The sequence below is a fragment of the Taudactylus pleione genome, unplaced genomic scaffold, assembly GCF_031769625.1.
Source record: "Taudactylus pleione unplaced genomic scaffold, aTauple2 ptg000504l, whole genome shotgun sequence".
Lineage (NCBI taxonomy): Eukaryota > Metazoa > Chordata > Amphibia > Anura > Myobatrachidae > Taudactylus > Taudactylus pleione.
This window is the reverse complement of record NW_028284906.1, coordinates 1,336,896-1,354,576: the sequence shown is the minus strand read 5'-3', so window position 1 is coordinate 1,354,576 and position 17,681 is coordinate 1,336,896. Positions and strand designations below refer to the sequence as shown.

The window sequence follows — 17,681 nt, the reverse complement described above, 5'->3', positions numbered from 1 at the left end:
TGAGGCATATGTGGGTGGTAACAGGGGAAGGTGCTTGAAAATGGGGAGTGGAGATCCGAATGCAGGCGTGCTTAAAGGTCAAAACGGGCGTTTTAAGGGAGTGCATAATTAATCCAGCAGCGTCATTGACCACGTCACTTGGTTTTTTTTAACTCAGAACTGCTCGCAAAATAGTGGTTGAAAAAACCAACCACAAGAATAGAGAGCAGTTCATACGCTGGTCGATGTACTCGATTAATCTAATAAATAGCGGACATGACATATGGTGCGAGCGGCCAGGGGGCGTTTTTAACAAATAAACGAGCGTATGTTTTGCTCGCTCGTTCAGACTTAGAGGTGTGAACAGACTGCAATTTGCGAACGGATCATTTGAATAGCCACCCCTTGTTTTTGAACGAACGACCGCAAATAGCGAACGTTTCTGAATCAGGCCCTATGTTTATAAAAATTAATTATCAACTCTTCCAAGGAGACCAGCCTCCAGAACGTACAGAGGGACCTGTGGTGGTGGATTCCAGCGGGGACGAATTAATACTCTGTGAGGATGAGGATGTACACAACACTGAAGAGGGTGAGGAATCGGTGGATGAGGAGGATGAGGAAGACATCTTGCCTCCGTAGAGCCAGTTTGTGCAGGGACAGATTAATTGCCAGCTTGTTTTGTGGGGGCCCAAACGAACCAATCATTTCAGCCACAGACCCTGGCGCTGAAATGATTGGTTTGTTAAAGTGTGCATGTCCTGTTTATACAACATAATGCCAAGGACAATTCCATCTTGCACCTCTTTTTTTTTTTTTCTTTGCATTATGTACTGTTTGGGGCCTAGTTTTTCAAACTGCCATCCTGTCTGCCACTGCAGTGTCACTCCTAGATGGGCCACGTGTTTGTGCCGCCCACTCGTGTCGCTTAGCATAGTCATCCAGCTACCTCGGTGCAACCTTTTGGACATAAAAACACTATTGTGAGGTGTGAGGTGTTCAGAATAGACTGGAAATGAGTGGAAATGAAGGTTATTGAGGTTAATAATAGCATAGGAGCAGAAAAAGCCACAAATTCTGTGATTTTAGCTGTTTTTATAAAAAATAAAAAATACAGATCCAAAACACAAAACCCAGAACCCAAAACACGAAAAGTGGCCGGTGCACACCCCTAGTTTTAATATATATTCTATTCTTATCTTCAACTTCCAGAAGAGTAGTATGGGAAATATATATGCAATTTTTTACAGTATAATTTCTGGGCTATCTGCTTCCCACGGGAACATGAGTCAGCTCTCTCAGATATTAGGTCACAGGAGGATAATAGCTTCCAATGTGCAACTGCAAATCAATTCTAAAATATGCATTATTGTAATCTCCATATCAGCCTTTATGTTTATTGACAAACCCTCTCGAGTTTTTACAGAAAGCATTAGAGATATTGGCTTTTAGGTCAGTTAGTGGTCTCCGGATATGTCGTTGTCAAGGTAAGCCGAGCTGCTTAGTGGAACTGCCTTAAATACCCGCATATGTGTAATTTGAGAATCGGGATGTCAATCAATCCCGTATCGCCTATCATGTTTAGCCGCGTGTGGCACACCGCCCCTTCTGGCTCCAAACGACGTCAGGGTCAGTGACCTGGTATACTAAGGATTCTCAATCGCTCACAGATCTATTCAACAGCTATCAAGCTAAAGTAATCGATCTCAGAGAGCGATATTCCTATTATTCTTAATACAGGAAAACAATTACTCAGCAAACATTCCTAATAGTTGCAGTTTCTATTAGGTTACCAAGTTCATATTAGTGGTAAGATTATCTATTAAATATGTACCTATCCATGATGTTCAATACAGGTCACGTGATTGTCCTATAATGTTAGCTAATATATTCTATTCAGGTCTATCCAATCGATAAATGTTTATAAAATTCCTGATATCCTTGATCTATCATCTCTGGAATAAATTTATCTCTCATATTATTGATTTAAAAATAAGGAATTAATTGAGTTACTAATCATCCTTATATGAATTAATTATGACATATTACTCTCACAAATATTAAATTACCCTATTTGGAATAAGCCATCATAGAATGTATAATTATTAATAACAATATTTATGTGCATCTGTGAATAGTATCCATGTGACAATAAGTGCAATAAACATATATAATTGTGTAAAATATATCTCATAAAAGCTATATATATTAATGTGATCACCCAGTATCGTTGTATATTAACTGAAAAACCTGCTAGTTATAATTGAAATTTAACCCCTTGTATGCAGATGCATACACTCTGGGTGTGAGTGTTTTACAGGGAATCCTTCAAAATGTTGCTGCGGGGCCACAAAGCTCTAGTTACACCCATGGTACTGAGACACCTATTCCAGGAGCTGGACGAGATGGAATTAGTAACTCAACACCTGTTCTGGTAACTCAAGCATATAGGACAACTGCTCCAACACCTATTCCAGCAGCTGGAAAGAATGGCTCGGGTACTTAGAGCCCCATTCCGGCACCCAGAATGGATGGTAAGATACTCGGACACCAATGAGGCAGCTGGATGGGATGGACAATATTCCCATATACCTATTCCGGCACGCAGAACTGCTGGCTAACTTATCCAAAGCTCCATTCTGGCACCTGGAGCAGATGGCTAAGGCACATTGTGCTCCATCCCGGCACCTGGACCTGCTGGCTAACGTACTCAGGGCTGCGCACTTGGGGGAATTCAGTGCGAAGGATGCGATGAGCCGTTCCGGAGCCCATCTGCACTGTGAGGTTTTCCTTTGCAGAGGTTCAATGTCAGCCCTACTGTACATGGCAGATCTGTGCACAGTCCGGCATCACCTTCTAGCAATCCCACCTGGCAAATGTAAATCTATATTCACATGTGATAGATAGAACTGAATTGCGTCATGTATTTGCCCTTACACGGCTTCTATTGCAGGAAATCTATTTAAAAATATGCAGTTTCCAGAATTCAGGGGTCTCAATGTCCCTCAGCCTCCACCCACCACATAACCAGCTAAGCCCCACCAATGGCACACCTACACCCTGCCTCGTATGTGTATATATATTTATATTCTAGTAATAAAACAGGAGCACACGATGTAATACAATTGTACATTTTATATAGATGAAGCCTTTGTGAATGAAATGCATCTGGCAGCGCCTGGGATGGTGATTCATGTGGTTACTCTGTGACGGACCTCACAGCGAGGTGTGGCTCTCACGCGCTGACGGCTGTATCGGAACTCCCCGCCGGCTCTTTGTAACGCTTCATCTGCTGTCTCAGAGCGTCATGGACACAGCGTCAGTGTTTGGAGATACAGATTCCTCAGTCTCACCAGGCTTGTGATGAGATGTTTTGTTTTACCTTAAATGTTCATGTTTATGGTACTTTCATCTATATAAATGTACAATTGTATTACATCGTGCGCTCCTGGTTTTTCTTTTCCTAGAGTATCCATTATCCAGGTCTGAGGTGATAAACCCTTAAGGGAAGCTGAATTGTGTAAAGAAAAGGAGAAATCTCTGTTTGGATATCTGGCCAAATCCAGGGGACAATTAAATTTATACATTATAGTAACATGCGCACGGCACCTATTTACCGGCAGTGATTGCTGTACCGCTATTTTACGCACCGGGGCCCACAGGGGGGGACGGCACCCGGCATGTTGTTTTTTCGGGGTGCCGCCAAAAGGGCCGGAAGCATTCTGCCTTTTTTAAATCGGACAGGATGTGGCGCTCCGCTAAAGTCTGCGCCACCTGTATTATAGTAACAACGGAGTCTGCGCCACCTGTTTTATAGCAATAACCAAGTCTGTGCCACCTGTATTATAGTAACAACGGGGTCTGCACCATCTGTATTATAGTAACAACTAAGTCTGCACCACCTGTATTATAGTAACATCTGAGTCTGCACCACCTGTATTATAGTAACAACTAAGTCTGTGCCACCTGTATTATAGTAACAACTAAGTCTGCGTCACCTGTATTATAGTAACAACAAAGTCTGCCCACCTGTATTATAGTACCAACAAAGTCCGCGCCACCTGTATTATAGTAACAACGGGGTCTGCGCCACCTGTTTTATAGTAACAACTAAGTCTGCGTCACCTGTATTATAGTAACAACAAAGTCTGCCCACCTGTATTATAGTACCAACAAAGTCCGCGCCACCTGTATTATAGTAACAACGGGGTCTGCGCCACCTGTTTTATAGTAACAACTAAGTCTGCACCACCTGTATTATAGTAACAACTGAGTCTGCACCATCTGTATTATAGTAACAACGGAGTCTGCGCCACCTGTATTATAGTAACAACGGGATCTGCGTCACCTGAATTATAGTAACAACTGAGTCTGCGCCACCTGTATTATAGTAACAACGGCGTCTGCGTCTCCTGTATTATAGTAACAACAGAGTCTGCGCCACCTGTATTATAGTAACAACGGAGTCTGCGCCATCTGTATTATAGTAACAACGGAGTCTGCGCCACCTGTTTTATAGTAACAACGGAGTCTGCACCACCTGTATTATAGTAACAACGGGATCTGCACCATCTGTATTATAGTAACAACTAAGTCTGCACCACCTGTATTATAGTAACAATTGAGTCTGCGCCACCTGTATTATAGTAACAACAGAGTCTGCGCCACCTGCATTATAGTAACAACGGAGTCTGCGCCACCTGCATTATAGTAACAACGGAGTCTGCGCCACCTGTATTATAGTAATAACTAAGTCTGCGCCACCTGTATTATAGTAACAACGGGGTCTGCACCATCTGTATTATGGTAACAACGGAGTCTGCGCCACCTGCATTATAGTAACAACGGAGTCTGCGCCACCTGTATTATAGTAATAACTAAGTCTGTGCCACCTGTATTATAGTAACAACGGGGTCTGCACCATCTGTATTATGGTAACAACTAAGTCTGTGCCACCTGTATTATAGTAACAACGGAGTCTGCGCCACCTGTTTTATAGTAATAAAGTCTGTGCCACCTGTATTATAGTAACAACGGGGTCTGCACCATCTGTATTATAGTAACAACTAAGTCTGCACCACCTGTATTATAGCAACAACTGAGGTTGCACCACCTGTATTATAGTAACAACTGATGGGCCCCATACATCAGAAATGGATTGCCGCGATCCCGCGATGCTGCAACCTGGCATCGCAGGATCGCAGAAATCCAACAAGTTGGATTTCGGCGATTTGACTATCGCGATCAAAAAAGGATAGCAATCGTCAAATCAGGGACATTTAAAATGTCAAATGTCCGCAATCCGGCGACGGATCGCAAAACATCGATGGGCGATGGGCAATATCCGATGGCGATCAGAATTTCAGATCGCAGCCCTGCATCACGGCGATCCGTCGCAGATATATGGGCACCTTGAGTATGTGCCACCTGTATTATAGTAATAACGGAGTCTGCGTCACCTTTATTATAGTAATAACGGGGTCAGCACCCTCTGTATTATAAAAATAGGGCTACATAGTGCATCCCATCCGCTCAATGATAACCCAGAACCACAGTCACTGTTGCCAACATTAAAATTAAAAACAAGGAACTGATGAGTGACAAAGAAGCCCAGACCAATCCAAAATAGCCCAACGTAATGTGGGGGCACGTGGGTGGGGGTGATTTAATGAAAACCACAAATGTTTTTTGTTCATTTCATTAAAATACATATAAAGATTTATACATCTACCTTTAATTTCTTTCCCCTCCGCTCCTCCGTCCTCCCGCTCAGCATTATGGGACAGAGACGTCATAGCGCCTCTCCCTCCACCCACTGCGGGAACCGGAAGGCGGAGCTGATGAGTGACATCCAGCCCTGGTCCCCTCCGTGGATGCAGCAGCCAATGAGAGTCTGTCTGACCCTGGCTGACAAAACAAACACACCGCCGTGTACGAGCGCACTACCCGGCGCCGGCGGTGAGATCTGTCACTGTGTTGTGTGGTCCGCACTGCACATAGGGACAGAGGTGACCTGGACCGCGGCCAACTGATCAGACGAGGCTACGCCACTGATTGGTGGGCGGGAGGGGGGGGTCTCTGAGTGCTCAGAACCCCCCCTGCGTGCACACATGCCCCCTCTATGTGATTATACCTGCAGGGAGGAAGACTGTTATCACCACCTAATAATACAGATTAGCACCAGGACTGTCACCATCCTACCTGCCCTCCCCTGCAGCAGTCTCCCCGGTGTCTCTCTGCTCCTATTGTGCCCCCTCTCCCCGGCAGCAGCAGCAGCAGCAGAGGATGAGACAATGACTGAGTGACTCTGTGTCTACAGCGCTGCCCGGAGGAGATCACGTGATAAATAGGGGGCAGGGCTCAGACCAGGAGAAAATGGCCGCCGCTCCCATAGTAACTGCCGGACCTGGTATACAAGAAAATGGCCGCCCACCTCCTGCACTAGGGACATGTGTGGTCAGAATCATTACAGAGGGGATCACATGATACCACAGATTCCGACGTGGGGGAGGAGTAGTGACAGCCAATCGTTCGGCCAGGCTGTAATGAGGCGGCTCCGCCCACCCGCCGTCTCTATGGCTGCAGCCGTCACCTCCTCCCTGATAATGTGTTGACGGACGTAGCGAAGAGCCAATCAGATTGCACAAAATACACAGCAGGGAGAGTGAGAGTGACACGTGACGGTGCCGAGAGGGCGGGGCTACATAGCGAGAAATTCCAAATACCTCAGCCGCCATTTTATCCATCCGGCAACATCTCTGGTGATTATGTCATGTGACTTCTTATATGATATCTGTGATATTATCATTATTATATAGGGGGAGGGGACTGTACAGTGATATATGAGGGGGAATAACACAGCTCCCAGCACACACTGATATGTGGTATTATTATATAGGGGGGAGGGGACTGTACAGTGATATATGAGGGGGAATAACACAGCTCCCAGCACACACTGATATGTGGTATTATTATTATATAGGGGGAGAGGGGACTGTACAGTGATATATGAGGGGGAATAACACAGCTCCCAGCACACACTGATATATGGTATTATTATTATATAGGGGGAGAGGGGACTGTACAGTGATATATGAGGGGGAATAACACAGCTCCCGGCACACACTGATATGTGGTATTATTATTATATAGGGGGAGGGGACTGTACAGTGATATATGAGGGGGAATAACACAGCTCCCAGCACACACTGATATGTGGTATTATTATTATATAGGGGGAGAGGGGACTGTACAGTGATATATGAGGGGGGATAACACAGCTCCCAGCACACACTGATATGTGGTATTATTATTATATAGGGGGAGGGGACCGTACAGTGATATATGAGGAGGAATAACACAGCTCCCAGCACACACTGATATGTGGTATTATTATTATATAGGGGAGAGGGGACTGTACAGTGATATATGAGGGGGAATAACACAGCTCCCAGCTCACACTGATATGTGGCATTATTATATAGGGGGGGAAATAACACAGCTCCCAGCACACACTGATATGTGGTATTATTATTATATAGGGGGAGGGGACTGTACAGTGATATATGAGGGGGAATAACAGCTCCCAGCAAACACTGATATGTGATATTATTATTATTATTATAAAGGGGAGTGTCCAGGATTGCGCATTGGTATGTAAGTGTGGCCGTTATCAGCCAAACTTGGGCAGAAGTCAGGGATTCTACTGTGTATTTGTGTTTTTTTCAAAATAGCAAAACAGGTTTGTAGTGACATAATGTTTATTTGGCTATTTATGATTTGTCAGTGTCTGTGAGGGCCATGAACAAATATCTGCTTCCCCTTGTACTGTTCCATAGTAAACTTATAGTGGTGTCTGTCAGACTTCTCTTGTAGCACGCACAAAGTACCACATTTATTACTAGCTGGGATACCCGACATTACCTTGGTTGAAGAATGGACCTTGAAGAACTGCAGCCTACCTCTTTTACATTGTCCTCACCTATAACCCCATTCCATTGATCCTGAGAAGGATTCTTACTGTGTACTAACATGCTTTAGCCCTGAAAAGGACCTATCGATCCATTTATATAGAGTATGTAGACACAGTTACCTCAATACTGAGGAGTGATTCTCTCTCCAGTGGCTGCTTTTCTTTTTTGCTGAGCTGCCAAGCGTGCTTGTACTTCCTCTGAGGTCTCCTCACCTCTTGCCTCTCTCTAACTTCTAGCAGCTGAGGAGCTGCAAACCAGACTGGATGGTTATTTTGGTGGCATGGCTTTTCTGAAACTTAGTGTTTGGTTGTGCTTTAAGAGTGAATAGTCCTGAATAGGTCCACACTTTTAAAGGTTGAGATGTGAAAAGAACTAAATATAGATTTAATGTGTTATACTAAAGGGAGAAAGCTTTGACAAGCAACACATAAGTCATTCACCCCTGGATAACAATGCAATTTAGGAGTAAATGGCAGTGGAGGCAGTCATATTCTGACTGTTTGGAATGTGGTATATTAGGAGCAGAGTGACTTACAGGACAGAAATCGGCTTCCCAAATCACTGCAAATACAGAAATCATTGCCAAGCAGAAATCTCTAGAGACCAATGGAAATGTGCTGGGAGGAAATCAGTAACTGTCAGTGCAGGTGCAGTGTGACAGTTGATCCTCTGACTCACTGCTTTCCCGTTGGAGCTCTGCCTGCCCCCCACTGGTACATATCAGTCTGTGCCTTGAGATCAGTGCTGTTTTAGGCACTGGAAGACATCCTGAGCGAACTTGCTTAAACTAAAATTTCAAATCAGAGATTCCACGGCCTGCTTGGTAGGCACCATGTTAGGTCTCCTTGGCCCTGATGACCTTCAGACTTATCCAGAAACCTAATCCTGTTCAAACTACACCACAATGCTGAATTTAGTGGAGCTAGGTACAAAACTCTGGCCATGTATAAAGGACAAACAGACAGACACACACTTTCTCGCGTATTATATAGATATGGTTTTTAGAGCAGCTGTAGTTAGTCTTCCACACTGATATTCTTCTGTTTTACTTATGTCTTTTATCATTTATTGGTATTTGTGTTATTTTATTGTTGTGCGTGTGTTTTATAAGGTAAAGAAATGACTGATCTAAAGGCAGAAGAGATAGAGGGAGAAGAGGAAGCATATATGATGGGTAGTCAGCAGTTTAAAGAGGAGGAAATCACTACATATATCAATACAGGTAAGTAACAAACACTTATTACTGAAGAGTCCCATTTTCTCCTTGTGCAGTACCTACAGTAATCTTTTATCCTACATTGTCCTCTGTTAGTACAAACTAATGAGGGAAATGTATTTGCCCAGTTGGGAAGTCAGGAGCCAACAGCCCCTATAATACTCCTGCCCTCCCCCTCACATCATGTCACTGTGTGTTACCAGCCCAGAGATCTGACCAGTCTCCTCCCCACACTCTCTGGTGTATCTCATACATCAGGAGCCATCAGCCCCTATTATACTCCTGCTCTCCCCCTCACATCATGTCACTGCGTGTTACCAGCCCAGATATCTGACCAGTCTCCTCCCCACACTCTCTGGTGTATCTCATACATCAGGAGCCATCAGCCCCTATTATACTCCTGCTCTCCCCCTCACATCATGTCACTGTGTGTTACCAGCCCAGAGATCTGACCAGTCTTCTCCCCACACTCTCTGGTGTATCTCATATTTTAGGAGCCATCCCAGTACCTCAGTGTGAAGGGGGATTAAGTCTGGTGGCTGCAGTGATGCAGGGAGTGTTACTGTGTTCGGGTATCTAGTCCCAGATGCAGGGATTTGAGCTATAGACTGGGAGACTCGCTCACAATACTCCACCAGTGAAAGAGTTATACTTCAGCACTAGCCCCTGAGGTTTGTTTGGTATTAAAGTCTGATACAAGTGTAATATTTAAAAGTATTCATTGCACTTACCTCTTCCCTGGTGGTCTAGGGAGGATTTGGGTCCCTTTTTCTTATGCTGGTCTTCCCCCTCCCAGGGAATGAGAATGGCCTCCCATGCAGCCACCTGCAGTGACATGACGAGATTCAGGGAGAGAGAGCCAGCACAGTCAGCTCATTGTTTTCTTGGAGCAGCAAGGAGATGACACTCGGTGGCCAGGAGACTGCTGTCTGGGGATCTTTTCTCCCTGCCTCTGGGCCCAAATTCAGACAGAGAACGTGGATAGTTTCCATGCAGAATTCTGGAAGTAAATTTTTAGTCGTCACCCCCAGACTTGCTGGCATTATGGTGTTTACTTATAGTTTTTTTGGTGTTTCTCCAGGATGCTCTTTTTGTATTTTTCTCCAAAATCTGGATGTGAGTACCCTAGACATAATGTCACAGATCTGCCCTGTCACACTGCTGGGTATGTGAGGACCCTAGACGTAGTGTCACAGATCTGCCCTGTCACACTGCTGGGGATGTGAGGACCCTATACATAATGTCATAGATCTGCCCCGTCACACTGCTGGGGATGTGAGGACCCTAGATGTAGTGTCACAGATCTGCCCTGTCACACTGCTGGGGATGTGAGGACCCTAGACGTAGTGTCACAGATCTGTCCTGTCACACTGCTGGGGATGTGAGGATCCTAGACATAGTGTCACAGATCTGTCCTGTCACACTGCTGGGGATGTGGGGACCCTAGACATAATGTCACAGATCTGCCCTGTCACACTGCTGGGGATGTGGGGACCCTAGACGTAGTGTCACAGAACTGCCCTGTCACACTGCTGGGGATGTGAGTACCCTAGACATAATGTCACAGATCTGCCCTGTCACACTGCTGGGGATGTGAGGACCCTAGACATAATGTCACAGATCTGCCCTGTCACACTGCTGGGGATGTGGGGACCCTAGACATAGTGTCACAGATCTGCCCTGTCACACTGCTGGGGATGTGGGGACCCTAGTCATAGTGTCACATATCTGTCCTGTCACACTCCTGGGGATATGAGGACCCTAGACATAGTGTCACAGATCTGCCCTGTCACACTGCTGGGGATGTGAGGACCCTAGACATAATGTCACAGATCTGCCCTGTCACACTGCTGGGGATGTGAGGACCCTAGTCATAGTGTCACAGATCTGCCCTGTCACACTGCTGGGGATGTGGGGACCCTAGACGTAGTGTCACCGATCTGCCCTGTCACACTGCTGGGATGTGGGGACCCTAGACATAATGTCACAGATCTGCCCTGTCACACTGCTGGGGATGTGAGGACCCTAGACATAATGTCACAGATCTGCCCTGTCACACTGCTGGGGATGTAGGAACCCTAGATGTAGTGTCACAGATCTGCCCTGTCACACTGCTAGGGATGTGAGGACCCTAGACATAGTGTCACAGGTCTGCGCTGTCACACTGCTGGGGATGTGAGGACCCTAGACATAATGTCACAGGTCTGCCCTGTCACACTGCTGGGGATGTGAGGACCCTAGACATAATGTCACAGATCTGCCCTGTCACACTGCTGGGGATGTGAGGACCCTAGCCATAATGTCACAGATCTGCCCTTTCACACTGCTTCTGCCCTTTCACACTGCTGGGGATGTGAGGACCCTACACATAATTTCACAGATCTGCCCTGTCACACTGCTGGGGATGTGGGGACCCTAGATGTAGTGTCACAGATCTGCCCTGTCACACTGCTGGGGATGTGGAGGACTCTTTGAGATACATTGTACCGTATTTTTTGGGAATATTTTAAAATGAACACTAATGATAGAGATTTATTCCCTGATATTTCCCAATGTTCCAACCTGTTAATTGCAACATTTTTGAGATGCCTCATTGTATACTTGGTAAATGCTGCATAGGGAGTCACACCTAGAGAGCTTTCCCCATCCAGTATATATGGTTAGGTTACTGTACACACATCATCTGATAATCACATATATACAATGTACTCAGTCACTGTGTGTCTCCTACAGATGGGCCCAGTAACAGTAATACCCCAGAGAGATGTCCCCGTCCTCTGTATTCCCAGCACTGTACAGAAGAGAATCACATATATACAATGAACTCAGTCACTGTGTGTCTCATACAGATGGAGCCAGTAACAGTAATACCCCAGAGAGATGTCCCCGTCCTCTGTATTCCCAGCACTGTACAGAGGAGAATCACTTATATACAATGTACTCAGTCACTGTGTGTCTCCTACAGATGGGGCCAGTAACAGTAATACCCCAGAGAGATGTCCCCGTCCTCTGTATTCCCAGCACTGTACAGAGGAGAATCACATATATACAATGTACTCAGTCACTGTTTGTCTCCTACAGATGGAGCCAGTAACAGTAATACCCCAGAGAGATGTCCCCGTCCTCTGTATTCCCAGCACTGTACAGAGGAGAATCACATATATACAGTGTACTCAGTCACTGTGTGTCTCCTACAGATGGAGCCAGTAACAGTAATACCCCAGAGAGATGTCCCCGTCCTCTGTATTCCCAGCACTGTACAGAGGAGAATCACATATATACAATGTACTCAGTCACTGTTTGTCTCCTACAGATGGAGCCAGTAACAGTAATACCCCAGAGAGATGTCCCCGTCCTCTGTATTCCCAGCACTGTACAGAGGAGAATCACATATATACAATGTACTCAGTCACTGTGTGTCTCCTACAGATGGGCCCAGTAACAGTAATACCCCAGAGAGATGTCCCCGTCCTCTGTATTCCCAGCACTGTACAGAGGAGAATCACATATATACACTGTACTCAGTCACTGTGTGTCTCCTACAGATGGAGCCAGTAACAGTAATACCCCAGAGAGATGTCCCCGTCCTCTGTATTCCCAGCACTGTACAGAGGAGAATCACATATATACAGTGTACTCAGTCACTGTGTGTCTCCTACAGATGGAGCCAGTAACAGTAATACCCCAGAGAGATGTCCCCGTCCTCTGTATTCCCAGCACTGTACAGAGGAGAATCACATATATACAATGTACTCAGTCACTGTTTGTCTCCTACAGATGGAGCCAGTAACAGTAATACCCCAGAGAGATGTCCCCGTCCTCTGTATTCCCAGCACTGTACAGAGGAGAATCACATATATACACTGTACTCAGTCACTGTGTGTCTCCTACAGATGGAGCCAGTAACAGTAATACCCCAGAGAGATGTCCCCGTCCTCTGTATTCCCAGCACTGTACAGAGGAGAATCACATATATACAATGTACTCAGTCACTGTGTGTCTCCTACAGATGGGCCCAGTAACAGTAATACCCCAGAGAGATGTCCCCGTCCTCTGTATTCCCAGCACTGTACTGAGGAGAATCACATATATACTGTACTCAGTCACTGTGTGTCTCCTACAGATGGGCCCAGTAACAGTAATACCCCAGAGAGATGTCCCCGTCCTCTGTATTCCCAGCACTGTACAGAGGAGAATCACATATATACAGTGTACTCAGTCACTGTGTGTCTCCTACAGATGGGCCCAGTAACAGTAATACCCCAGAGAGATGTCCCCGTCCTCTGTATTCCCAGCACTGTACAGAGGAGAATCACATATATACAATGTACTCAGTCACTGTGTGTCTCCTACAGATGGGCCCAGTAACAGTAATACCCCAGAGAGATGTCCCCGTCCTCTGTATTCCCAGCACTGTACAGAGGAGAATCACATATATACAGTGTACTCAGTCACTGTGTGTCTCCTACAGATGGGCCCAGTAACAGTAATACCCCAGAGAGATGTCCCCGTCCTCTGTATTCCCAGCACTGTACAGAGGAGAATCACATATATACAATGTACTCAGTCACTGTGTGTCTCCTACAGATGGGCCCAGTAACAGTAATACCCCAGAGAGATGTCCCCGTCCTCTGTATTCCCAGCACTGTACAGAGGAGAATCACATATATACAGTGTACTCAGTCACTGTGTGTCTCCTACAGATGGAGCCAGTAACAGTAATACCCCAGAGAGATGTCCCCGTCCTCTGTATTCCCAGCACTGTACAGAGGAGAATCACATATATACAATGTACTCAGTCACTGTTTGTCTCCTACAGATGGAGCCAGTAACAGTAATACCCCAGAGAGATGTCCCCGTCCTCTGTATTCCCAGCACTGTACAGAGGAGAATCACATATATACACTGTACTCAGTCACTGTGTGTCTCCTACAGATGGAGCCAGTAACAGTAATACCCCAGAGAGATGTCCCCGTCCTCTGTATTCCCAGCACTGTACAGAGGAGAATCACATATATACAATGTACTCAGTCACTGTGTGTCTCCTACAGATGGGCCCAGTAACAGTAATACCCCAGAGAGATGTCCCCGTCCTCTGTATTCCCAGCACTGTACAGAGGAGAATCACATATATACAATGTACTCAGTCACTGTGTGTCTCCTACAGATGGGCCCAGTAACAGTAATACCCCAGAGAGATGTCCCCGTCCTCTGTATTCCCAGCACTGTACAGAGGAGAATCACATATATACAGTGTACTCAGTCACTGTGTGTCTCCTACAGATGGGCCCAGTAACAGTAATACCCCAGAGAGATGTCCCCGTCCTCTGTATTCCCAGCACTGTACAGAGGAGAATCACATATATACAATGTACTCAGTCACTGTGTGTCTCCTACAGATGGGCCCAGTAACAGTAATACCCCAGAGAGATGTCCCCGTCCTCTGTATTCCCAGCACTGTACAGAGGAGAATCACATATATACAGTGTACTCAGTCACTGTGTGTCTCCTACAGATGGGCCCAGTAACAGTAATGCCCCAGAGAGATGTCCCCGTCCTCTGTATTCCCAGCACTGTACAGAGGAGAATCACATATATACAATGTACTCAGTCACTGTGTGTCTCCTACAGATGGAGCCAGTAACAGAAATACCCCAGAGAGATGTCCCCGTCCTCTTTATTCACAGGATTGTACAGAGGAGAATCACAGGATCCCACAGGAGGATCAGGTAATATAGGCTCTTTTCAAAGATTGAAATACAAAAGTGACTTTTTATTAATTCACCTGCGTTAAATAATTAATCTGCATCTATCTGATTGTCTTACATGCTGATATTATACTATTATAATATTTATTCTGATATAATTTACTCAGACATAATTAAAGTGTTATTTTGCTGGTAATTTAGAATGAAGACCTGATTGATATTAAGGCACAAGTCATACAGGAAAAAGAAGAGACGTATGTGACTGATATGAAGGCAGAAGATATAGAGGGAGAAGAAGAGACATATGTGACTGATATGAAGGCAGAAGATATAGAGGGAGAAGGAGAGACGTATGTCACTGATATGAAGGCAGAAGATATAGAGGGAGAAGAAGAGACGTATGTGACTAATATAAAGGCAGAAGATACAGAGGGAGAAGAAGAGACATATGTGACTGATATGAAGGCAGAAAATATAGAGGGAGAAGAGACGTATGTGACTGATATGAAGGCAGAAGATATAGAGGGAGAAGAAGAGACGTATGTGACTAATATAAAGGCAGAAGATACAGAGGGAGAAGAAGAGACGTATGTGACTGATCTGAAGGCAGAAGATATAGAGGGAAGAAAAAAGATGTATGTGACTGATAATAAGGCAGAATATATAGAGGGAGAAGAAGAGATGTATGTAAGGGGTGATCCGCAGTGTAAGGAGGAGGAAATCCCTACAAGTATCAGCAGAGGTGAGTAATAAACACGTATTACAGGAAAGAATCATATATTCTCATTTCTCAGTCATTACAACAATCTCTTATCCTACACCAGGCATGTCAAACTCAAAATACCAACCGGGCCGAATTTCAAGGTCTACGAGTGAGTGGGCTGCAACAAAAAAAAAAGTCTTATATGCAATTTTGAAAGGTTTATTATTAATAAAAAACAATGTAGTGCCCCATATCCAATTCTACTCTATATTACAGCCCCTTTTGCAATGCCCCCTGAATTTGTGCCAGTTATGCAGTGCCTAAGTAGTGGCCAGTATGCAGTGCCCCAGTAATGCCCCTTATGTTGTGCCCTCAGTAATGTCCTTAGTAGTGCCCCTTATGTTGCTGTGCCCCCAGTAATGCCCCTTATGATGTGCCCCCAGTAATGCCCCTTTTGCAGAGCCCCCAGTAATACCCTTTTATGCAGTGCCCCCAGTAATGCCTCTTTTGCAGAGCCCCAAGTAATGCCCCTTAAGTTGTGCCCCCAGTAATGCCCCTTTATGCAGAGCCCCTAGTAATTCCCTTAGTAGTTCCCCCAGTAATGCCCCTTTATGCAGAGCCCCAGTAATGCCCCTTATTTTGTGCCCCCAGTAATGCCACTTATGCTGTGCCCCCTCCCAGTATAGAACAGATCCCACTTACCTCTATCTTACCTCTCTTCACGCTGGCCGCTGGGCACTGCTCCCCCGTAGATGCCTGTCGCTCACTGGATCTAACTACATCCAGCAGGGCAGGCCGCTCAGATAGCGGGTGACGTCATGACGTCACCCGCGCACTCGCGAACTGTATCTCTGGGAACGATTGCCTCTGAAGCGATCAGAGGCTTCTCTGATCGCTTCAGAGACCAGCGTTCCAACACAAATATTATGTGGCCCAGTGACTCCTGCCGCGATCGGAGCTGAGCTCCGATAGTGGCAGGGGTGACTGGGCCGGGTAATATATGTATTTGGGCCCACATGGTTGGGCCACATAAATAGCTTCTTTGGACCACATGTGGCCCGCGGGCCGCGAGTTTGACATCTCTGTCCTACACCCTCCTTTGTTAGTGAGCAGTTTGTTAATTTTTCTAATTAGAGGTGGTTACTGCAGGTCCATCTAATTTATACGAGACATGGAAAGTGCAATCAGACCGTGATTGAATGTAGTTTGTCTTCAATGGATGTAATATATTACTCCACAGAGACTCCACCCACTGCGATGAATCAGTGCCCTGTGATAAGTCAGTAGATGAGTGGATGATCTAACTCGCTAGATGTTTCATACTGACGTATTTAGTAGTTATCGTGCAGTTTCATCTGAGGAATAGCTTGTCAGGGTATATTATTACATTTAAATGTCCTCATTAACCAATTAATGCTTGAGTGTATATATAGAAAGAGAGAGTAACAGGACAAGAATGTGTGTATAGAGTTATAAATAAAACACCAATTGATGGTAGTAAAAAAGGTATTGTGGTACTTAGATAAGCATATCCATATTTTCTTAATGAGTATGGTTCCTCTCAGGGGTGATGGAAATCAATATAAAGTCCTCTCCTAGGACACCTTTTCAACCACTTTTAATGGTCTCCATATCTGGAATACAGCCCAGCACCAACAAACAGAGATGACTCGTGGTAGTAATTTAGAATTTTCTGTATGATCCCTGAGGAAGTTTGTTTTCACATGAAACGCGTTGGTGGTTCCTGTTCATCTTCCAAAGGCTCCCTCAGCCAGGGATGACCACTGCCACCGGGAGCTTCTACTTACTCAAGTCCTGTCTGCAGCGGTTGTAGCACCATTTCTGTAGGATTTGGGTGAATTATATTGATACGCTGTTTGTATAGCTTTATATTGTACGTGGTTTGAATCCTATATATTCTTATATAATATTCCAAATTACTACACACAGAGTCTTCTCTGTGTGCTTGGTGCTGGGCTTTATTCCAGATTTATAGATCATTAAAAGTGGTTACAAAAGTGTCCAACGGGATGACTTTATCCTGATTCCCATTACCCTTGAGTGGAACCATACTCATAAGCATATCCATACAATACCTATTT

The 17,681-nt window shown here is 45.2% G+C and overlaps 1 protein-coding gene across 1 annotated transcript in view; it reads right to left on the bottom strand.

The window, feature by feature from the left end:
* Positions 1-17,681, bottom strand: part of LOC148501738 (uncharacterized) — a 282,577-nt gene that overhangs the window by 226,157 nt on the left and 38,739 nt on the right. The window contains exons 9-10 of the mRNA XM_088450031.1: positions 16,673-16,705; positions 6,141-6,165 (exon numbers count right to left, since the gene is read on the bottom strand). Coding sequence (XP_088306157.1) covers positions 6,141-6,165; positions 16,673-16,705 — 58 coding nt within the window. The remainder of the gene's footprint in view (positions 1-6,140; positions 6,166-16,672; positions 16,706-17,681) is intronic.